At 51.7% G+C, this 22,704-nt stretch overlaps 3 protein-coding genes across 4 annotated transcripts; all 3 read left to right on the top strand.

The window, feature by feature from the left end:
• The first annotated feature begins 4,914 nt into the window (after nt 1–4,914).
• Nucleotides 4,915–7,678, top strand: C1qa (complement C1q A chain). 2 transcript variants are annotated; one of them, XM_059256207.1, is made up of 3 exons: nt 4,915–5,050; nt 6,089–6,258; nt 7,065–7,678. In XM_059256207.1, the coding sequence occupies exons 2-3, from the start codon at nt 6,096–6,098 to the stop codon at nt 7,640–7,642; spliced, it is 741 nt and encodes a 246-aa protein (XP_059112190.1). In that variant the 5' UTR covers nt 4,915–5,050; nt 6,089–6,095; the 3' UTR covers nt 7,643–7,678. The 2 variants fall into 2 exon arrangements, with proteins under 2 accessions (XP_059112190.1, XP_059112189.1); XM_059256206.1 differs by having other exon boundaries at nt 6,059–6,258.
• A 2,991-nt stretch (nt 7,679–10,669) lies between these two features.
• C1qc (complement C1q C chain) lies at nt 10,670–13,310 on the top strand. The gene is made up of 3 exons (XM_059256205.1): nt 10,670–10,782; nt 11,028–11,220; nt 12,496–13,310. The coding sequence occupies exons 2-3, from the start codon at nt 11,040–11,042 to the stop codon at nt 13,050–13,052; spliced, it is 738 nt and encodes a 245-aa protein (XP_059112188.1). The 5' UTR covers nt 10,670–10,782; nt 11,028–11,039; the 3' UTR covers nt 13,053–13,310.
• A 3,735-nt stretch (nt 13,311–17,045) lies between these two features.
• Nucleotides 17,046–21,695, top strand: C1qb (complement C1q B chain). Its single transcript, XM_059256204.1, has 3 exons — nt 17,046–17,205; nt 19,730–19,931; nt 20,964–21,695. Exons 2-3 carry the CDS (start codon nt 19,751–19,753, stop codon nt 21,542–21,544), a joined length of 762 nt encoding a protein of 253 aa, XP_059112187.1. The 5' UTR covers nt 17,046–17,205; nt 19,730–19,750; the 3' UTR covers nt 21,545–21,695.
• Nucleotides 21,696–22,704: the final 1,009 nt, after the last annotated feature.

Here is a 22,704-nt window from a genome sequence, read left to right as displayed (position 1 = left end):
CTGCGTCGACCGGGTGTTTATTTGCAATCAGCAGAGGGCTGGGAAGAGGGGGAGGACCCCGGCAGAAGCGACTGTCATTAGCCCAAATTTCAGCGCACCAGTGAGAGTGAGTCTGTGCATGGTAAGGACTGTGTCAAAACCCAGCCTTGGCCCAGCATGCCTAGTCACCCTGGGCACGTCCCCAGCTCTGGGGAAAGGAGCTGGTTGATTAGACCTGAGGTCAGGGGGACTGTTGAACAAAGACCCACAGGGAGCCTCTGGCAGGACAGACAAGCTCTGAGCAGCCCAATTACACAGTGGCCAAGGTGCAGGGACACCTCCCAGCTGGCTCCCCCAGCTGCCTGGCTTTTCGCTAAGCCTTTTCTCCTAATCCTCCTGATCTCTTTACAACTCACCTGCCTGGAGCCCAGCTGGGCGACTTCTAGCTGGGATTTCTCCAAAAGGCTCCCCTGGCCTTTCCTGGATTTGGACGGCTGCCTTTCCACCATCTAGGGTGCCCCTCAGCCGGGGCAAGGATGGGGTTGAGGGTTTTAATCTCTAAACAACAACAACAAAAACAACAAATGTCTTTTTTCATTGTTTGTTTGGGTTTTGTTGTTTTTGTGGGTTTTTCTTCTTTTTTTCCTTTTCTTTTTTTCTCTTTCTCTCTTTCTTTCTTTCTTTCTTTCTTCCTTCCTTTCTTTCTTTTTTTCTTTTCTTTTCTTTTTTTTTTGAGACAGGGTCTCTCAACATAGCCCTGGCTGTCCTGGAACTCACCATGTAGACTTGACTGGCCTTGAACTCACAGAGGTCCACCTGCGTCTGCTCTCTGAATGCTGGGGTTACAGGCATGCAACACCATGCCCAGCTTTCCATTTTCTTTCCCAGACTTTCCAGCAGTCCACTATGGAAGTGGCCCTCTAAGTGGCAGGTGAGGACAGGGCAAGGAAAGGCTTCCAGGGTGCCACCAAGTAACACAGGCTCTGAAGAAGTGGAAGGCTCAATGCTCACCAGCTGAGGTCCATTACTCCCTCGATTTTATGGGTGAAGTCCCTGATAGAACCGAAGTGACGACGCTGATCCTGGATCTCAGATCCACTTCCTTCCACACCGCCTGTTCAGAGAGAGGCAAGTGTGCAGGGACAACCTCAATAGCCCCTGCCAGCCCCTCCCAGCTCCAACCTTCACAACTCCCGTCCATCGGGTACTGAGAGCAGGACAGGGAGGCTGAGATACTGTTCATCAAAAGGGTGAGGACGGGAGTGTGAGAAAAGGGGAGGGGTCTCCACCAAGGTGCAGGGCTTGGGGGCATGGATGGTGCAGAGACAGTGAATGCAGAGGCTGCTGAGTGTGAATCTGCCCCTGGCTGGTGGAGAGGGCACAAGAGAGGCTTCAAGGCAACAGTTCACAGGGCAGGGTGAGAACTTACTTATAAGGTCCCTCGTTCCAAGCCACCCACTGACAGAACAGGGGAGCAGGCATGGTGGGTGAGTGTGATGGATGCCCGGCAGCTGTAGACAGAACTGACATTCATGGCCACTCAAATGTCACCGGAAGCCACGAGGTACAATGAGGCAGAGGGTGGACTCTGTACCTGAGGTTGGAACAGTGGTGATAGGAAGTGGGCCAGCCTCTCTGCTTCCACAAGGGGAAGGCTTGTGGCCTGAAAGGGGTTCCAGGACACTTGTGGGTACAGTGGAAATGTTCCAAGTCTGACCAGATGGCAATGGACATAGAGGTATCTAATATCCGGAAAGCAAACATTGGCTATCATGATTCTCACTCTATACAAATTATACTTTATAGCTATTATTATTATTATTATTATTATTATTATTATTATTATTATTTTGACACAGGACCTCAGTATGTAGCCCAGTTAGGCCTCCCAGGTGTTGAGATTACAGGTCTATACCACCATGCCTGTTCAATGTTTCTAAATGAAAAATAAAAAAAGAAATAAAATAGAATTATATATATAAAAATATATATGTGTATATATACATATATATTTAACTACACTTTGCCTATTATGATTCAAAGAAAGAGAAGTGGTGATTTGAAATAAAGTAGGGGTGTTGTGTTGCCTTCTGAGATGAGCAGGGTAGGGAGACTTTCAGTCCTCAGATCTACCTCTGCTCCTCACACTGTGACTCCTGTCTTCAAAGATCCAATTCCTTTTGGGGGAGGGAGTGTTGGCTAACATTAGTCAACTGCTCAACTGAATGGAAAATCTGTCCTAACATCAAAGTCCACAGGGACAGCAGAGGACCCTAGCAGAATGCTAATATGTCCTCCAATGTGGCACTTTCTTTGGATGTTTTCTCCAGTAGTATTTTTTTTTTCAGTGCCAGGGATTAGAACCGGGGCCTTATCCAGGCTCAGCAGGTGCTATCCCCATGAGCCACACCCCTGCCACCAACAGAAACACTCCCACAAAACAGGACTCACCTAACAACTCCACAAGAAAAAATCTGAATAATTGAAAGGATATTTTTTTTCTGGGTCTGGTGGTGCAGGCCTGTAATCCTAGCTACCTGGGAAAGCTGAGACAGGAAGATTGTGAGTTCAAGACCAGCCTGGGCTGCAGAATAACAAGCTGGACCTGGGCAATTTAGAAAGACACTCTGTCTCAAAACAAAATGTAAAGGGAGGCTAGGGATGTAGCTCAGTGATCAAGAGTGTGCCTAGTGTGTGTGAGGTTCTGGTTCAATGGTTCAATCCCCAGTAGTGCGCGCGCGCACACACACACACACACACACACACACACACACACACACACACACAGGCATGTGGAGGCCAGAGGACAACCTGAGAACCTCAGGTGTCATTCTTTGGGTTCTGTCCCCCTTGGAGGTCTTTGTTTCAGACAGTCTCTCACTGGTCGGAATTCACTGATTACGCTTGGATGACAGGTCATAGAGTCAGGGACCCACCTGTCCTCACCTCCCTAGCACTGGGATTATAAACACATGCCACCACAACCCAGCAATTTTGTGTGAGTTCTAGGGATTGAACTCAGGTCCTCATGCTCCCAAGGCAAGCACTCACCCACTGAGCCAGTTCCCCAGCTCTGACCCGCTTACTTCCCAGGCTAACACTATGTGTGTGAATGTGAATGCTTGGGCTTCTTGCAGGGGTGTGCACACAGACTGATGAGTAAAACCACCCAGCATGTGGGAATAAGGCAGGCAGATAACCATGTCCTTTCAAAGCCAAGTTTGAGCTGTGTCTAAGGAGCGCCAAGGGTCACCTGCCACTTTGTGGGAATGTCACTTTGCATAATGCACTGTTTGCTCTATAAAGACAGCTGTGAACAGGGAGAAAATTAATAAGTCAAGATTATTTTAGCCCCATAGAGATGTAAATGATCATTTTCCTTAGACTTCATTGTCCCATAGAACTGTCATTTTTTTTTAAATTTGCATTACATTTAGTTATTTATTTTGTGCTTGCCTGCATAGAGTCCATGTGGAGGTCAAAGGGCAACTTTCTAAAGTGAGTTCTCACCCTCCACCCTGTGGCTCCCAGGAATTGAACTCCAATCATCAGGCTTGATTCCAAAAGAACTTTAATCAGTTTTGTATCTAACACAACAGTCTCATGAATTTTCCAGAACTCTTGTTATTTTGACGGAATTCCTTCCTTCTCTTTTCTCTGTAGATACAAACATGGATTTTGGATGCTGGTCTCATCATTCCTAGGCCACAAAAGCTGACATGTTCCAAGAGACTTCTATTACGTTGACTTGCTTATTTATGTATTCATGTGTACGAGTGCTTATATACCACAACACACATGTGGAGGTCAGACAGTTCGGGGCACCAGCCTTGATGACAAGTGCCTTTACTTGCTGCAACATCTCTCTGGCCCTTGTTTTTGTTGTTGTTGCTTTATAGAGGGCCTCATGTAGCCCAGGCTAGCTTCAAACTCACAATACAACCAAGGTGGCCTTGAGTTCCTTATCCTCCTGTTTCTGCCTCTCCAGTGCTGGTATAATAGGCATGTGCCACTATACTTGTTGTAATGGTCTATGAAACAAAAACAACAACAACAAAACCCTGCAAATCTGTGTGCAAACATTGCATATAGAAGTATGTCTTTAAAAAAAAATATTGCTGGGATGAAACTTGGGACCTTGTACATATTAGGCAAGTCTCCAAGCTGAGCCACACACCAGCCTTGTGGCTCTGTTGTTTTTTAAAATATTAATTTAAAAGGGCTTGAGTATAGCTCAGTTGGTAGAGTACTTGCCTAGTATTCACGAAGCCCTGGGTTCGATGCTCAGCTCTGAATAAACCAAGCATAATAGAGGCACACTTGTAATCTTAGCACTCGGGAGGCAGGAGAGAGAGAGAGAGAGAGAGAGAGAGAGAGAGAGAGAGAGAGAGAGGAGCGATATGGCAATTTCCCGAAGACTGGCTGCTGGGAAGTGGAGAGCTTCAAGACTGATTGCTCCATGCCTTCTACCTCCCTGTGGCTAGTACTCTCTGTTCCTTCTTTGAATTTTTTTTTTTTTTTTTTTTTTTTTTTTTTTTTTTTTTTTTTTTTTCGAGACAGGGTTTCTCTGTGTAGCTTTGCGCCTTCTCCTGGAACTCACTTGGTAGCCCAGGCTGGCCTTGAACTCACAGAGATCCGCCTGGCTCTGCCTCCCGAGTGCTGGGATTAAAGGCGTGCGCCACCACCGCCCGGCCCTTCTTTGAATTTTATAAGCACTTGGCCATGAACCCTGTGTCTTCCCTAATCATGAAAAAGGTCCCCAAGTTACGGATTCAAAGACAGATTCCTTCTGCCCTAATATTCTTTGCTCCTCTGGATCCCAAAGCCCCACTCTGCTCTCCTTACAACTGGGACTGGGATAGGACATCCCATGTCCCAATCTTGCTGAGGTCTGCTTAAAATTTCCGTGCCTGGTGTCTGGCCCTGGGGAAGTTCAGGGGGCAGATTCCAAGAAGGGGAAGTGGGAAAGGATGTGAAACTTGGCAGCACCCTGGTGACACCCCTTTGCTGATGGGTGTCCCACCATCAGCAAAGGGCCAGAACATCCAGTTTGAGCTGACCACGGAGGCAGGTGAGGCCAAGCTGGAGTGGGAGGGGGCTGAGCAAACAAGGTAGCTGGACCGGTCTGGACAACTGAGGCAGGGAGGGAAGAATATTCCTGCTAGGTAGTTCTATGCAAGGATGGATGGGGTGGGGGATATTGATTTAGGACCCAGAGCAGATGGGCGGAGGGACCCTATCCTCTGGCCAAAGCTTGGGGGAAGGTGAGAGAACCCAGACTCATAGTTCTAACAGAGTTAATGGATCCTGTCTCTCTCCCACCAAAATACACAGAAAGCCGTGAAGCGGGTGGGGGAGCCAGAGCGCAGCAGCTGGAGCAGCAGGGGGGTTTGCAGGGACAAACCCTCATATGGATGTAGAAAGGGGGCCAAGGCTGTCGGGGAGCAGGCAGATGTCTGTGAAAGCCTGTGAGCATGCATAGCTTGCCATCTGGGCAGGAGATTGTAATTAAAACAGTGCTGACGCTTGGTAAATATTTGTTCAATGAGATCCATCATCCGTGGGAGTATGTGAGCCTGTGTGTCCAGAGAGTGGGGAGGGCTATGTGGGTATCAGATCTTGTGCTGAGCAGGTGCGAGGGGAAAGGTGTGAGGTTTGGAGCTGGGACTAGGGATCGGATCAGGGTTAAGGTCAGGGTCAAGACCAGGGTTAAGACCAGGGTTGGGGCCAGGGTCAGGGTCAGGGTCAGGATCCTAGCTAGAGCTAGGAGATAGGATAAAGGTTACAGTTAAAGTCAAGGTCAGAATTAAGGCTAGAGCTAGCACCTATAGGCTTGGATTAGGATTAGGGTAGGGGCTGGGTGCTAGGTTTAAGGTCAGAGCTAAGGTCAAGGTCATTGTTAGGGCTAGGGGCTAGGGTCAAGGTCATTGTTAGGGCTAGGATTAGGGACCTATGATTGATCATAGGTGCTGAGGCTATATGTATATCTCATAGGTGGACACCAAGGCCCCAGATAGGGTCACCAGAACCTTGCATGTGGGATTCATTGTGTGACAGATATGTGATTCTGGGTGTCCAGCATGCCCAGGGTTCCTGTGTATCTCTACAGGGACATCATGGAGGCCTCTCGGGGATGGCTGGTGGCCTGCATGCTGGCCATGACCCTGGTAGCCACACTGACTGAGGATGTCTGCCGAGCACCCAATGGGAAGGATGGAGTTGCAGGGAATCCTGGCCGCCCAGGGAGGCCAGGTCTCAAAGGAGAGAGAGGGGAACCAGGTAAGCATTCTCTCCAGGGGCCCTGGTCCCTGCCATCCTCAAAGCAGTGGCTTGGGGTGGCCCTGAGAAGCAATGGTGCATCTGAGTCCGGGAAGCCAATGCGATGTGCAGCTCACCCTGGAACGTGAGAGCCTGGCCTTCTCTGGGCCTTGCCCCCAGCCTCAGGCTTCTCTGGAACCCTTTCCAGCTCTTCCATCCCCCTCCCCCTTCCTCCTCTGCAGAATAGGCTGCATGGAGAGAGCCCTGCCTAGCATGTAAGAGAGACCACCCCACCCCACCCCAAAAAACAAGCTAGGCAGTTATAGTCCACTCTGTCCTGTCAGAACACATCACCCTGAGGGGGATGGGAAAGGAGGAGGTGATGATCAGAGCCCAGAACAGGAAGGAAAGACCCTGTCATCCTCAATCTCCACAGGCCAAAAGGACCCTCACCAACACTGACACAATTTGCACATGCGCCCACGTGAGCACACACACACACACACACACACACACACACACACCATCCCCCATTAAGGTCCCAAAACTGAGAAAGGAGTTGGTGATCTGGAGGCACGTGAGGTGACAGCCAGAGTGCCCACATTTCCTAGAATTCAGGGTCTGTCACATGACTGCCTTTGCTTCACTCCATTTTGTGGATGAAGCAGAGGCTCAGAGAGGCTGGCATGCTTGCCCAGTGCCACACAGCCAGTTAGCCTAGTCAGACTCAGTCTCTTTAAAGCAAAGGCTTTTTCTGTGAGGCCTGGCAGGCTCTAGACCCCATAACCCACGATGCCCCTCATCCATCAATCTGCTCTTTCCACCAGGAGCTGCTGGCATCCGGACCGGAATCCGAGGCCCTAAAGGAGACCCAGGGGAATCTGGGCCCCCTGGCAAACCTGGCAATATGGGGTTCCCAGGGCCCAATGGGCCCCTGGGGAGCAGCGGGCCCCCAGGACCAAAGGGTATCAAAGGCAATCCAGGCAATATCAGGGACCAGCCCCGGCCAGCTTTCTCAGCCATTCGGCAGAACTCACTGACAGCTGGCAATGTGGTTATCTTCGACAAGGTCATCACCAACGAGGAGGGCCCATACCAGAACAACACGGGCCGCTTCATCTGTGCGGTGCCCGGTTACTATTACTTCACCTTCCAAGTGATCTCCAAGTGGGACATCTGTCTGTCTATTAAGTCCTCCTCCTCCCGGGGCCAGCCCAGGAGTTCCCTGGGTTTCTGTGATGCCAACAGCAAGGGGCTCTTCCAGGTGGTATCAGGGGGCACTGTGCTCCAGCTGCAACGAGGGGACCAAGTATGGATCGAGAAGGACCCTGCAAAGGGTCGCATTTACCAAGGTCCTGAAGTCGACAGCATCTTCAGCGGATTTCTCATTTTCCCCTCTGCCTGAGCTAGGAGCCACCCCATGCCCTGCCATCTCCTCTCCCTGTGGGGGCGGGGGCGGGGGCGGGGGCGGGGGAGGGAGGGGCTGGCTTGGAGGGCCCTGAGGACTGGTGCCTCTCTGCACACAGCCCAGGGGTTTCTTCAAGCACTTGCTGGAATAAATGACCCCATCTGTGTCTGTGGCTGGAGGTGTAGTGGTGGTTGTTCTGGGCACTGGGCAGGAAGGAGGCCTAAAACTGGCCATCGCTGACAGCTTGAGAGGTGACAGTGTTAGCATTGTATACAAATGCTGGCAGGGGGCGGGGGGGGGGGCACTGGGGGTGGGGAGGGGAGGGGAGGGGACATCAGCCTGGCTCCAATCTAAATGTCATCCTGAGTGGCCTCAGTTTCCAAATCTGCTAAGTGGTGCTAGTAATGGGCGCACCATTGGGGGAGGGGTTGCCGCGGACCAGTGTGTGAACACTGAGGACATGGCCTGTCGCTGTTCTGTCTCGTTCAGTCTTGCTAACCAAGCTCCAAGGTGAGTAGTCTTACCGCATCTCCAAGATGACGGCATCTGAGACTAGAGCAGGAGTCATCAAGGCCCCGGTCATCACCTCAGGGGAGGAGCTGGGGTTAAAATCAGGCTGGCTGACCAACACCTCCCCAGTCTTCCCAGCTATACTAGACAAATCACACTGGTGCTTCTGCAGCCTAGCCCAGAGAGGGCAAGCGAATGGCTCACAGACACCCAGCAGTCTTTCCCAGAGCTGGTTTTCCTGAGTGGTTTCCAGGCAGACATGGAGACTGGGTTGCTGTCAGCTGACTGCTTGGCAGCCTGCGGGGGGTGAGGGGATGGGGGGATTAGGATCCTGTATGCTCAAGTGTGTTCCCACAATCACACAGTCTCATACACAATCACACATGGAGGCTCACACACACAGTTTCACAGCAATCACACACGGTCTCCTGCTTACACATGTACTACCCTTGAGACTCACAATGTCCCATGTTCCTGGGCTGAGATTCACCCACTCCTCACCAAAACATGAACTCAGGGCCTTCCTCCTCGAACACTATGTACACCCTTAGTTACTAGTTACTTCTCTAAGCACAAACACAGGCACACACACACATGCACATGCACAACTGCACACTTGTGATGAATGTGCATGTCCCCACATGCACCGGGAATAAGAAAGCTTGTGTTTTCTACCATACTAAGCCCGCACCCCACATGCTCACACTTCAGAGTCAAGGATGATCCCTCTGGTTCACTGGCTGGTGCACCTGGTCTCAGATTGTCCCTGATGCAGCCTGCATGTCCCTTTCCACATGCATAATCATGCCCTGTCCCTGCAGCCAAGAGCCTCTGAGGTCAGGAAGAAGTGGGACACTCCAGGGAGAGTGGGCCTCCTCAGCTCCAGGCCACCACCCGATCCTCAGAGCTCCTTGGCTTTTTCCTCTGTCCACTCTGCCCCTAGCTCTCCCTGACCCCTGAACATACGCCTCCACAGACTGGGAAAGACATTGACTTTGGGGACCCCGTGTGCTGTCCATAGCCACAGAGTGCAAAACAGTTGTGGACACTGTGGCTCCATGAAAGGAGGCATGCCTCAAGCCTCCCTGCTGGAAAATGGATCTACACCTAAGCCAGGCTGTCTAGCCCCAAAGTGGAGGGCTCCCATCACTTTGTGGGGTACTGAGAGGAGGGGGATGTCTGAACCAGAGGTGGAGAGTGTTGAACCCCTCCTGAACCCACGTTCCAGCCAGCCTTACCCCTTCACCTGCAAATCTCAGTTCCTCTGAGCCTGGAAGCTGAGCCAGGCAGAGAAGTGGGCGGGGTAGAGAGAACTGAGCACAGACCGAGACTGCCACCTGCTGGAAGAGTTAGGCATGGCACAGAAGTGACCAAGACAGAAGAGAGCAGATTCCACTACTCCCATCCCACAATGCAGAGAGCCCATTACGCCTGCTCCCCCAAGCCCTGGGATGCTAGTGCATTCTCACGCTGGCCTCATGGCATATCCTGGGCTATAAGTGGAGGGAGTATCAGGATGATTGGGAGAACAAAACCTTGAGGGCTCCTTAGCTAGGCAGCCTGAACTGCTAGCATGGCCTACAGAATCCTCCCCATGCCTTACACAGGACCCCACCCAAGTCCAGGTAATAAGAAGGTCAAGGTTGAGCTGCTCTGCTTCCCCAAACTTCCTTTCATCCTAAAAAATCCCACTTGAGGAAAGAGACAGGGAGATGCCTGGCCTGATCACAAGTCCTAAGACCAGAGACAAGGTGGGGGCCAGGATGATGGGGATGGGGAAGCCCATCAAGGTGGAGGCCCAGAAAAGAAAGAGGTAGTGCCAATCATGTCCTGGCACCCCACACCCAGTGGGGCAATGGGTCTGCAGAGCAGCAATTGTGTCTACTGGTTAGGGAGTCACCAGCAAGGAAAAGCCGAGGCTCTGGCTCTCTAGCCAGACCAGCTGATGCATGGAAGCAAAGCGGGCTCGCCCTGGCATCCTTCCCTGAGCCTGACAATGCAAGGGGCCTGTGCATGTTTCTAGAATAAGCCCACCACTTGACAGCTGCGTGTGAGGCTGGGCAGCTGATGAACACAGGGTCACCCTGACCACCATTGAGTGTGACACTTAGTGCAAGCCTCAGTCTCCTCTTCTGGAAGAGGGACTGTAACTTCCCCTCAGGGAGATGGAAGGACATTGAGCCTCAGGCATGGTGAACGCCATAGTGGGGCTACAAATTAGATGGCCACCCTGCCCCTGGGAACAGCTGTGCCTTGGGCTCAGGTCTATGCACATAGATGTGCAACACACACACACACACACACACACACACACACACACACACACACCCTGATGTTCCCAGGATGAAGGGACAGCAGACACTTCCTCATTTCATCACACATGACCTAGGGCCAGGGAAGGAAGCAGGATAGAGATGTCATCGTGGTCAGCCTGGCTCAGAACCAAAAGGAAAGTGTCAAGTCAGGAAAAAATTGCTGGAAAGAGGATGTGGGATTAGGGTGATGTGGGGGTGGGGCACCAGAGCCTGTTCTGAGCAGTTCTTCTCTGTCCATTCTGACACAGTGTCCTCCTGTTGGGGAGAACAGGACATCTCTTTGATTAGACCTGAAGTCTCCTACACCCTCAGGTGAGGCTGGGACCCTGCCCCGGTGGGAGTGGACACAGTTTCCCCCTGGGTCTATTCCTGAACCATAGGAAGCCTGGGCCTGGGCCTTAGAAGAGACTCGACTACCCATCCGTCCATCATCCATCCAACCATCATCTGTGGATGGAGGTGGGCTCCCCAGGGTGAAGGGCTATGGAAGGGGGCAGGGCAGTGTGGGGAAGAAAGGCAAGTGGGGGGCTCAGTACCAGCTCCCCCTCTCTCCACAGCCCCTCCTCAGGATGGAGGTAGGGCCCAGCTGCCAGCCCCAACATGGACTCTACCTGCTGCTGCTTCTGCTGGCTTTGCCACTCAGGAGCCAGGCCAGCACCAGCTGCTATGGGATCCCAGGGATGCCAGGCCTGCCAGGGGCCCCTGGGAAGGATGGTCATGATGGAATCCCAGGGCCCAAGGGTGAGCCAGGTGAGTCTGCAGGCCTCTCTTCTGGCAGGCCTAGTTCCTTAGAGTCCCAGGCTTCAGCCTCCAGCTGACTCTGGCGACCTTGTAGCTTGTTGCCCTCGTCCTGCAGAAGGGAGTTAAGAAGAACCCCTGTCCCTGCAGGCAGGTAAACAGCCTTCTAACTATGCAGGTGGACACTTAGGGAAGGTGGTCCACCCTGGCTGCTTCAGGTGCACTGACTGTAGGGTCAAAGTCACACCCACCAGCTCCCTCCACGCCAGCTTGCATGAGTGTCTTAACTGCGCCGTGCCTCATTTTCCACATTTGTGAAACAGGGGCTGGGGTCTTTGCTTCTCAGGGTGTCTCAGCTTTGAATGAGTTTGCATTTGTGGCGAAATGAAGCACCTGGCAGGTTTGATGGTCTCTGCCAATCAAGATGCAAGGGGCAGGTGGTCAGGACTTCACCCAGAATGTTCTGATGGGTGCCCTGGTGTGAGGGAAGGGCCAGGGAAAGGAGTGGGCAGCTAAGGTTAGGTAGGAGTGGAGGGCAGGTGTGGTGACCCCTTCCCCAAGTGAGCATGCTTCCCTGGGACATCAGTGGTACGTGGGCATGAGGAAGGCTGGGTAGGACTGAACAGAATTCATGAGAACAGAGGAATGTGGCCGGGGTGGGGAAGGGGGTTAATGGAAAGTGTCCTTAAGAATGTCCATACTGCCCTCTTCCCTCTAAGCCACAGAATGGAATCTTGCAACCCTGGAAGGAATTACTCACTTCAGGGGAGCCAGTGAAGCCCCCCAAGGCTGCACTTCAGGGAACCCTGTACATAGGCTGGTCAAGGACAGACCCCCTAGGCACCAGGCTCAGCTCCGGTGTACTCTGAGCACTCTTTGAGTTCACCTCCCAGAGCAGATAACCATCTCAGTCATGCTTTACAAATGGGGAAAACGAGGCCCAAATCCTTTAGAGGCATGAATTGCTTCTATTTCGCAAATGTTAAAACTGGGGTCCAGAGAGATCAAGCAACTGGCTCTGAGTCACATAGAGACTCTTGTTCCCCTGTCCTTCGCTGCCACTCGGGCCCTCTCCTGCTCCTCCACCACAGATCTGGAAAGTGAGACAGGGATGGACCAAGTGTGGGACTAAAGCAGAGACCACCCCCCACACACACACACATACACACCCTGCCCCTTCCCCCTGGCCAGAGCCACCTGGGAAGTCCAGGTCACTGCCAGACCCACTTGGGGTCCCCCTTCCTGTCCCCTACCCTATCACTTCCTTCCTGTCTGCTGTCTCTCCAGGAATCCCAGCCATCCCCGGGACACAAGGACCCAAGGGTCAGAAGGGCGAGCCTGGCATGCCTGGCCATCGTGGAAAAAATGGCCCCATGGGGACCTTCGGGCTTCCAGGGGATCCAGGCCCCAGGGGACCTCCCGGGGAGCCAGGTGAGGAGGGCCGATACAAACAGAAACACCAGTCAGTGTTCACAGTCACCCGGCAGACCGCCCAGTACCCAGCGGCCAATGGCCTGGTCAAGTTCAACTCTGCCGTCACCAACCCTCAGGGGGACTACGACACCAGCACGGGCAAGTTCACCTGCAAAGTGCCCGGCCTGTACTACTTCGTCCACCACACATCACAGACGGCCAACCTGTGCGTGCAGCTGTTCCACAACGGTGTCAAGGTGACCAGCTTCTGCGACCACATGTCCAATATCAAGCAGGTCAGCTCAGGAGGAGTGCTCCTGCGGCTGCAGAAGGGCGATGAGGTGTGGCTGGCCGTCAACGACTACAATGGCATGGTGGGCACTGAGGGCTCTGACAGTGTTTTCTCAGGCTTCCTGCTGTTTCCTGACTAGAGTGGCAGGCTGGCTCCAGCCCCCATCCCCCCCACCCCGCTCCCTCTGCTTCCTCCATTCTTCATTCAGACCCTTCTACACCGCTGACCTCTTCCTCCACGAAGTCCGCCTGGCTCCTGATGCATCAGCGGGCTGACTCCTCTGAGCTTCTCCAGGAACCACCTACTGGTACCATTCCTGTGGCAGTTTACCAATACCTTGAGACTGTTTGTTTGTTTTTCATATGGGGAGATACATAAATAAATAGATCACTAAATATGCATGACCCAGATTTCTTACTGGAAGGCTTTGAACTTGGCTTGTAGAGTTTTGCATCTGTGAGTTCGTGCTAAGGGAAGGGATGATTTGGGGTAAATTAATGAATGCTGAAATGGGCAAATTAATGAATAAAAACAGAACAAATGAATGAACCAATATAAATCCACAATAACTAGCATGTAAGTCCTTCTTATGAATCCAGGTGCTTAATATTCACTCTCATGTTCTGAGATGAACATGGATACATGGATAATAGAGAGACACACACCCCTGATGGCTGACACACAGATTCTAGGAACCCCAGTCTAAAAAGTAGCTGCCCTTAAGCTGCCAAGTTTGGGCTATGAAACACCTCATGGCAGGGACTGGCCACCACAATCTTCAGAGGACCAGGGAGGTCCATGGGGGTACCTGAGTTCAGAAAAATGCAAAGTGCAATTGTCAGGATAGAGGAAATGGCTCAGTGGTTAACAGCACTTGCCGTTTGTGAGAGGATCGGAGTTCCGTTCTCACCATTTCCATCAGGCAGTTCATGATTGCCTGGAACTCCAGAGGACAAGATGTCCTCTTCTGGACTCCACAGGCACCTGTACTCATAATGTACATACCTCTCCCCCAAACGCACACACTTAAAAATGAAGCTAAAAAAAAAAAATCACAGAATGCAACTGTCTGGGGCAGAGAGGTATGAGGGAGGTACCCTGCCCCCAGTCTCAGAGAACCAGCTCCAACCCGCTGGTATTTCAGCCTGTTACATGTGGCTCATGAGGATGCTGCTTAGCCTACATCCTCGGCACCAATAATAAATAAATAAATAAATAAATAAATAAATAAATAAATAAATAAATACTCCTCAGCTCAGGTGAATGAGTGTTCTGAGCCTAGTTTGGCCCTTTCATCCCGCAAGGTGTCACATCACACATTCATGCTTCACCGTGGCTGTCCCTTCACTCTATAGAAACTATCCACACACCTTTGGGCAATGTCCTTCAATCAAGATCACCTCCTCCATGAAGCCTGACTCCCTCATGAATCCCCCCAACACCTTTCATAGACTTGGACCCCAAGCTTAGATTCTTTAGAGCCCAGTTTCCCAAGTCTGGTTGTCTATAAAATCAACCTAAAGACATTTTAAACAGAACTAGAGTTTTGTTTCGTGGCAGCAGTGGGTGGGCCACAGGTGAACCTGGTGCACATGGTCCCAGGGCCCATGAATCAGCTTTTGATACTTACCTCTTCACAGTTCGATGTTCCCCACAGGACTATGTGGGATCCTGTGATGCCCACCTGGCACGCAGTAGAGGCTCATGAAATGGGTAAGATGGCACAGAGGGAAATAAAGATGCATTCATACATGCATGCAAGGAAATACACACACACACACACACACACACACACACACACACACACACACACACACCAGAAGGCCAGGGCTAGGAACCCCACCGGCTCACTGCATCTGGGCACTCAGCAGGACCAGGCTGGGTCACTGGCCACAGCATCCCCAGCTGTCCCTCCATCAACCACTTAGCAGTTCACCCAGCGATGCCCCGTGCGATAAATCTTTCTTCTCATTTTTCCTTTGGTTAAAAAAAATCAATGTGGTGCTTATGTCAACCATGTGCCTGTGCCTGGGAAATGAGGTTTGTCACACACACACACACACACACACACACACACACACACACACACACACACCCGTTCCTCCACAATTGTTTCCTTGTCCTTGCTACAACATGATGAGCAGACCTTAGAGTGTGCTCGCCTACTGGCCATGTGGAGGAGGTGGGTACTGAGAGCTGGGACAAGGCAGGAAACAGAAAGAGACCCTGTTGCAAGGGACTTCTTTGGGCAGCTGGGGTTTCTCTCGCTTTTCTCCACATTTAATTATCACCGTTCTGTCAGGAAGTGAAGGAAGAGATACCACTTCTCACTTAGGGACCAAGGCTCAGGGGCCCCTCAGCTCCCAATCCCCAGGGATAGACCTTGCCAAGGACCCAGGCTCAGGTTTAGACCCCACCCGCTCCAAGCTTGGCTGCTCTTCATACAGATAATACTGTGCCTGAGGCCACTTTGGGCCTGGACTTTGAAGGTTCCTTCTCTGTCTCACCAACAGCCCCAGGATACAGGCTCCCCCATCTCTGATGTAGACCTGAAGGAACCCCAGTCAGTAATGCGCTCAAACCCACATGACTGGAGAGGTAGTGTTCAAACTTGAGATGACCGTCCCCAATCCCTCATTGCATCTGCTTCCTGCTCTTCACCCTGCTGTTTCTCCAGGTTCAAGTTCAGGCTGAACTTCTACTGGCACTTACTCAGGAATCAGGGATGCATCCTAGATGGCCATGAGACCCTCAGGAGGACCCGAGGCTGAGTGTCATGATGCACACCTGTAATCCCAGTACTCGGGAGGCAGAGGCAGAAGAACTTTGAGTCTGGGGCTAACCTGGGCTACACAGTGAGATTCTCTGAGAACTGGATGGATAAGAAAGAGGGTCCCCGAACACATAGCCCTCAGCTCTCTCTTCTCTTGTGAACCTAGCTGAGCCTAGAGATCTGGTGTCGTCATATTTACCTCCTCTTTTCCTCTGTTCCTGTAGTTAATGCCTCATCTCCATCCATAGGTAACGGCATGAGCCGAAGACTGATCCCTCTCCAAGCTTCCAATGGAGCTCAGTGCCCGTACCCCCTGGGTACCTACCCTGGAGTGATATGATGCCTGGCCATAGATACAGCCGCAGCAGCATAGCTAGGCCCTGGCCCCAGAGCTCTCTGGCTTCAGGCCCTGCCCTGGGGGTATGGGTTCTAAGATTCCCTGATTTTCTGTGGCATTTACCACAGAAATACTCAATGTCCAGCCCCAGCCTCCCCTAAAGGGACTCACAGTACCTGGCCAAAAAAAAAAAAAAAAAAAAAAAAAAGCCTGTTGACTCATGCCTTTGAGCCTCAGTTTCCCTGCAAAGAGGGACAGGGTGGACACAGTAGCCTCCAAGGCCCTCTGCAGTTCTCACTTGGTGTCGTCTTTAGATCCCTAGGCAGCAGTCCCCTGCCTGTGGCTATCATTGTCAAGGGCTCCGAGCCCTGTTGGGAGTGGAAGGAGGGGAATGAATAAGTAATGAATACATTTAAAATTCATTATTGGATTATTTTCTGGAGACAGAGAAGAGAGCAGAGGTGGAGAGAGGGAGGCAGAGGAAGAGATAAGGCCAGAAAGGGGAAGCCTAGGACACGAAGTGACATTCACAATTCACGAGTTGAGTTTGCTCTGTCCCCTTATTCAATCCTGCCTCTATCCTCCTGGAGGCCTGGGAGAGCCAGAGTGTACATAGCCATGGCTCCATCATTTGGTGGGGAAAACTGGGGGTCCCCCTGGGTTCTCTGTATTGAGGGCATTTTGCTGGCAAGTGGCAGAACTGTGGTAGGAATCCGGGTCTCCGGCTGTGAAGCCAGGGCCCAGACCTTAGATGGGCCTCTCTGCATCCATGGAGGAACCCTAGTCCCTGTGGAAATCATCATGTGCTCACAAAGCCGTGGCAGGCAAGCAGCCAGCTGGGGACAATCCCCAAGGACAGGCTATTCCCCCTGACCCCTACCCACCTGGGTGCTGAGTCGACGAAACCGTGCTGGCCACAACCATCGTTTACAGTAATTCCCTCCCCAGGGGCAGAAATGGGACCTGAAACTGCCTGAGGGCAGCAGGATGGGGGAACAGAGGGATGAGAGAGAGGGGGTCAGTGTGTTGGGCCTTGGGAGAGGACAACAAGGGAGGGCCCTTCCTGCCTCTAGGGACCCATACTTCCGCTTTCTGTGGACAGGAGCAGGCTCTGGGCTCTGAGAACGCACTGCTGTGCTGTCTGGCCTGGAGTGTCACAGGACATCAGGACTCTGTATTCAGGTGAGCACTCCAGGGTGGGGCAGGGGGAGATGGATTAACTCACCAACACAGCCCTTGCTTCCAGCTATGAACGTCGGAATTATTAATTGGGCTGAATTCTCAGAGCCGAAACCCAGATCCACAGCACAGAATCTCTGGGGTGAACTAGGGGGGGAGGTATCTGTGGCTGCCTCAGCACAGGGGATGGGTAGGCAGCCTGTAACAGGAGCATCTAGGATCCTGGTCTCAGGAACCATGGAGACTTAGAGCAAATACCACTTCGGTCTCTTGCATGCTGGTCACTTGCAGTCAATCTCACAACCTCTCTGGTCCCCAAAACCCCTTCCGGGGAGAACAGAGCCTTTTGTGGGTGCAGTAAGCAGAGACCAAGCTTGATTCTGTCAGTGAGGCAGAGGCAGAGGCAGGATAAGAACCCAGGCCTCTTCTGTCCACTATCACATGTCCTCAGCACCTGGAGCTGGAGGTCATTGTTGGTTAGTTCTGAGTGACAAAATCGTATCTGCAAAGGACACATGCTGCCCAAGGGACCTTAATCTTCCCCGTGCCATCTCATTTAATAACATTGACAGCCCTGGAAGCCAGAAATGAACAGCGTCAGAGAGACCAGAGAAGTTAAACACTTGTCTGAGGTCACACAGCCAGGGAGCGGCAGATGGGAGTTCAAAGCTAAGTTGGTCTGGCTCCATGCTAGAGTAGAAAAAGATGAGGGGCTGGCAGAAGAGGCGGGTGGTCCAACCAAGAGGATTAAGGCCTCCCCAAGTCTGAGACTTGAGACTCCCAATACAGACTAGAGTTCAGCGTTGCCCCCATTTCATAGACCAGTAAACTGTGCCTGGAGAGAAGTCCTGTCATAACCCTGCCCCTGAACAGCTCGCTAGGTGATACTGGGAGGTATTTTCAAATGGTTGAGCCTCTGTTTCCTTATCTGTGAGATAGGCAGTTATCACAACCCACCTCTCAGATGTTGTGAGGATCCAGAAGCAGGAGCCACAGATCCTGGGAGAACTCAGGGTTTCTTCTTCTCACCAGGGCTCCACAGCTACATGAGAGAAAGGCAGGGCACCCTCTGTCCTGTGCACTGGGGGGTAGCCTGGGAGGGCTCCCTGGAGGAAAAGCCTTGCAGAGTGTCTACACCAACCTGCTCAAAACAGTCCACAGCTTTCTTCTCAGTTCTCTGGGATGAGAAAGGGGCCACACAGCTCTCTGTCCCCCAGGAAACTCTGTGCTGAGCCTTTGTGGTCTATCTCTGTCTTACCTCAGGCCACACCATCTTTCCTCCTGCAACATTCTTTTTTTTAATACTTATTTTATTACTAATAACATTTTTAAAAACTAGATTTATGCCTTGCAGTGGTGGCACATGCCTTTAATCCCAGCACTCGGGAGGCAGAGGCAGGTGGATTTCTGAGTTTGAGGTCATCCTGATCCACAGAAACAGTTTCAGAACAGCCAAGGTTATACAGAAAAACCCTGTCTCAAAAAACAAAAATTAAATAAATAAATAAATAAATAAATAAATAAATAGATTTATTTCTTTTTTTTTTTTGCCGGCATGTATGTATGTCTACCACACGCATGCCTGGTACCTGCAGAGGTCAGAAGAAGGAATCAGATCCCCTAGAGCTGTAGTTATAGATGGTTGTGAACTGACTGTGGGTGCTGGGAATCGAACCCAGGTCTTTTGCAAGAACAATGTTCTTACCCACTGAGTCATCTCTCCAGCCCCACGTTTTTATCAGTTTTATTTATGTGTAAGTGTGTGTCTGTATGTGGATGTGTTCACGTGAGTGCAGATGTCTAAGGAGGCCAGAGGTGTTGGATGTCCTGGAGCTGCAGTTACAGACATCAGCAAGCTGCCTCGTGTGGGTGCTGAGAACCGAACTTAGGTCCTCTGGAAGAACAGCAAGTGTTTTCAACCTCAGAGACACATTTCTGCAACATACTTGCCCCAGCCCTTTCTGAGCCTTCAGATCTCAGACAAAACATTACTTGTCTCGTGTGGAGAAGACAGTCCTGCTGAGATTGGCCCCCTCCAACTCCCAATCCTCCTCCCTCATGACACCATTGCCCATCTTCCAGAGCACCCATCGGTCTGTGTCCACCTCAGTCTACCTATGTACTTTTTGACTGCTTCCACTTAGTAACAAAAGACTTTGGGGGCCGAGACCATTTCTGCCTTGTTGTCACTGTACCCTTAGGGTCTAGTGTGTGAAAGGCAGTCTGTAAACATATGGATGCATGCATGTACACATACGTGAATACATGGGTGCATGAATGCATGGGTAAATGCGTGGGTGGATGATGCAATGAATGAGTGGATGATTGGATGGACAGATGAACAGACAAATGGATGGATGGATGGATGAAGAGATGGATGGATAGGTGGATGGATGGTTATTTGGAATGATGGATGGATAGAGAGATGGGTAGATGGACAAATGGGTAGATGCATAAATGAAGGGATGGGTTAATGAATGATGGAAGCTACCCTAGCAGTAACTTTCCACATGTTCTCACCTTGTAGGAGTCCTCAGAGGTTGAGCTGATGAAGACGTGGTGGGACAAGGTCTCAACGCTACTGTTATTGCTGCTCCTGGGCTTGCTCCATGTCTCCTGGGCCCAAAGTAGCTGCACAGGGCCCCCGGCCATCCCTGGCATCCCCGGCATCCCTGGAGTTCCTGGCTCTGATGGCCAACCTGGCACTCCTGGGATAAAAGGGGACAAAGGTACCGCACACTTGGGGAGCACACTAATGTTGCTGGTCATGGCCCCATCTTCTACCTCCCAAGTCACAGCCTTAGAGATTGCAAGAGAATCTGAGACTCCAGTGTCCTTCCAGGAAGGGCTTCTGTTTGCCCTTTTGCAAACAGGGGGAATGTGTGGGAAGGCAGCTTAGGCAGTAGCGAGGTTCAGATAGAACAATGGATCCTCCTCCATGCTAGGACAGCACTCACCCTGACCTCCAGGGTAACCAGCTGCCCTCATCTGTAAGTCAGGGCAGACATGGGCTTGAGAGGCTCCTTGCTATGAAACTCCCTCCGTAAATAGAGTTTCATTTAATCCATGAGCTATGAGCCACCCTCTGTGGCAGCCCCTCTTCTCTCAGAAGGCCACTACGTCCTCACAGTTCCTCAAAATACAACCATCCCTATTTCACAGATGAGGAAGCTGAGCCTCAGAGAATGTGTCTCATTGTGTCTGGGTGACACAATCCAGAAGGGCAGACATTACATGGGACACATCTGTGTCTCTAGGGCGTATGCTCTTGGCACTGTGCTCTGATTTTCTACTGGAATATTCCTTCTGTCTTATGGTGGTGGGGACCATGGCTGCTTACAGTGATGATGTGAGAGAAATTCTACCATCCACAACTAGGTGTAGCCAGAGGTGGGCTGTGATCGATTAAGGATGTCTGCCATGGACTAGGAAAGAGAAAGGGTAGCATGTATGCTGTGAATCCATTGTCCCTGCTTCAGGCTTAAGCTTGACAAAGGTGTGTGAGCGGAGAACAGAGACAGAGCTCACATCTTCTCCATGGGGGTGCCACTCACTCAACCCCTGGGCATCAGTTCCCCACGATTCTCAAACCCAACACAGAGTTAAAGACCTGGAGTAGAGAGAGATTAGGAGGCTCTCTCTTTCACCCCCCACTATTTTATAGTTAGCAAGTCGAACCCAGAGAGGTGCAATGAACCCAGCTCTTCTTTTTATCACAGTGACCTCTAGTTTCCTCTTTTCTCTTGATTCTGTTTCTCCAGGGCTTCCCGGACTGGCTGGAGACCATGGTGAGTTTGGAGAGAAAGGGGACCCAGGGATCCCAGGGATTCCAGGCAAAGTCGGTCCCAAGGGTCCTGTTGGCCCTAGAGGTGCTCCAGGGCCCCCTGGAGCCCCTGGTCCCAAAGGTGACTCAGGAGACTACAAGGCTACCCAGAAAGTAGCCTTCTCCGCTCTGAGGACCATCAACAATGCCCTGCGACGGGACCAGACCATCCGCTTTGAGAAGGTGATCACCAATGTGAATGAGAACTATGAGCCACGCAGCGGCAGGTTCACCTGCAGAGTGCCTGGCCTCTACTATTTCACCTACCACGCCAGTTCCCGGGGGAGCCTGTGCGTGAACCTCGTGCGTGGCCGGGATCGGGATCGCATGCAGAAGATACTCACCTTCTGTGACTATGCCCAGAACACCTTCCAGGTCACCACAGGTGGTGTAGTCTTGAAGCTGGAGCAAGGCGAGATGGTTAGCCTGCAGGCCACAGACAAGAACTCCCTGCTGGGTGTCGAGGGAGCCAACAGCATCTTCACTGGCTTTCTGCTCTTCCCTGACATGGATGCATGATCACAGGGTCAAGCCATACCTATTCATGACCATCTCCTGCCTCCCTACCAGCAATCCTTGTACCCCTGACATCATCCCTGGCCTGCTCAAAGCCCAGGCCAGAGCCCTGTAGATGTTACAGAATAAATAAACCTTCTAGGCCAAAGGACAACAGTCTAGTCTGAGTCTTAGTCCCTGGACCTGGCTCATAGAAGGGTTGAGAAGTGCTAGTCAAAGAATAAACAAATGAGTTTTCACAGGCTGGGGAGGTAGCTCAGTCAGTAAGGCATTTACCTCGCAAGCCTGAAGACCTGAGTTCAATCCCTAGCACTCACATAAAAATGCTGGGTATGACAGCATGCCCTTGTATTCCCAGCACACTGGGAAGGCAGAGACAGGGGGATGGATCTCTGGGGCTTGCGAGCCGGTCAGTCTAGGAAATGGGCGAGCTCCAGTTTCAGTGAGAGATCCTTTGAGGAACATCTCAAAGGATGTTCCTGAGAAATGACACACATGCACACGTACACACACACACACACACACACACACACACACACACACACACACGTGCTCACACATTTCCAAGAGTCCCCAGTTAACCAGAGATGACTAGAAGGCTCCGTCTTGTGGTTCTCTCCGGGCCAGCACACAGGGGAAGGCAGCACCAGCACTTCTGAGCTCTGCCATTTCTTCACTCTCCTTGGTCCTCACACTCTCCCTCGGGGACAGGATACCTCAGACCTCGTTACAGAGGTGAGAAATGGGCCAGAAGTTGGAGTGACTGTGATCCCACGGTATAGCAGGTCTCCAAGTGGCTGTGCCCGAGACTTCTAAGCCAACGAGTCTCCGGCACCTTCTAATGGCCTTTGCACTGTAGTTTCACATTCTGCCACTTGGAGATCAAGGGATCCCCACCCCACCCCACCCTCTGCCTTGCATGCTCCCTCTTAGTGTCTCCCCAGCCTAGTGCATGCTCACACATTATTAAAACAGATGTCAAAACCTTCAGTAGCTCTCCAGTGCCTGCTGGAAGGAGCCCCAGCCTGGGGGCCTGGGCATCTTGCACCTAGCTTGTATCTTCCCTCTGAAGCACTCCTACAGTGGTGGGTCCTCCTCCTAGAAGCCTTCCACTCTGGTCATCTAGCCACCCTGTAGACCTGTTAAGTTACCCAGACTGGCCT

Source organism: Peromyscus eremicus, chromosome 2 (assembly GCF_949786415.1).
Source record: "Peromyscus eremicus chromosome 2, PerEre_H2_v1, whole genome shotgun sequence".
In the NCBI taxonomy this organism is placed as follows: Eukaryota; Metazoa; Chordata; class Mammalia; order Rodentia; family Cricetidae; genus Peromyscus; species Peromyscus eremicus.
The sequence above is the reverse complement of the archived record's forward strand: the minus strand, read 5'-3'. Positions and strand labels throughout refer to the sequence as shown.

Coding starts and splice junctions, on each gene's coding strand:
- C1qb (XM_059256204.1), top strand. CDS start 19,751: ATGAAGACGTGGTGGGACAAGGTCTCAACGCTACTGTTATTGCTGCTC. Junction 19,932..20,963: donor TGGGATAAAAGGGGACAAAG/GTACCGCACACT, acceptor CTGTTTCTCCAG/GGCTTCCCGGACTGGCTGGA.
- C1qa (XM_059256206.1), top strand. CDS start 6,060: ATGCCCAGGGTTCCTGTGTATCTCTACAGGGACATCATGGAGGCCTCT. Junction 6,259..7,064: donor AGGAGAGAGAGGGGAACCAG/GTAAGCATTCTC, acceptor TCTTTCCACCAG/GAGCTGCTGGCATCCGGACC.
- C1qc (XM_059256205.1), top strand. CDS start 11,040: ATGGAGGTAGGGCCCAGCTGCCAGCCCCAACATGGACTCTACCTGCTG. Junction 11,221..12,495: donor AGGGCCCAAGGGTGAGCCAG/GTGAGTCTGCAG, acceptor CTGTCTCTCCAG/GAATCCCAGCCATCCCCGGG.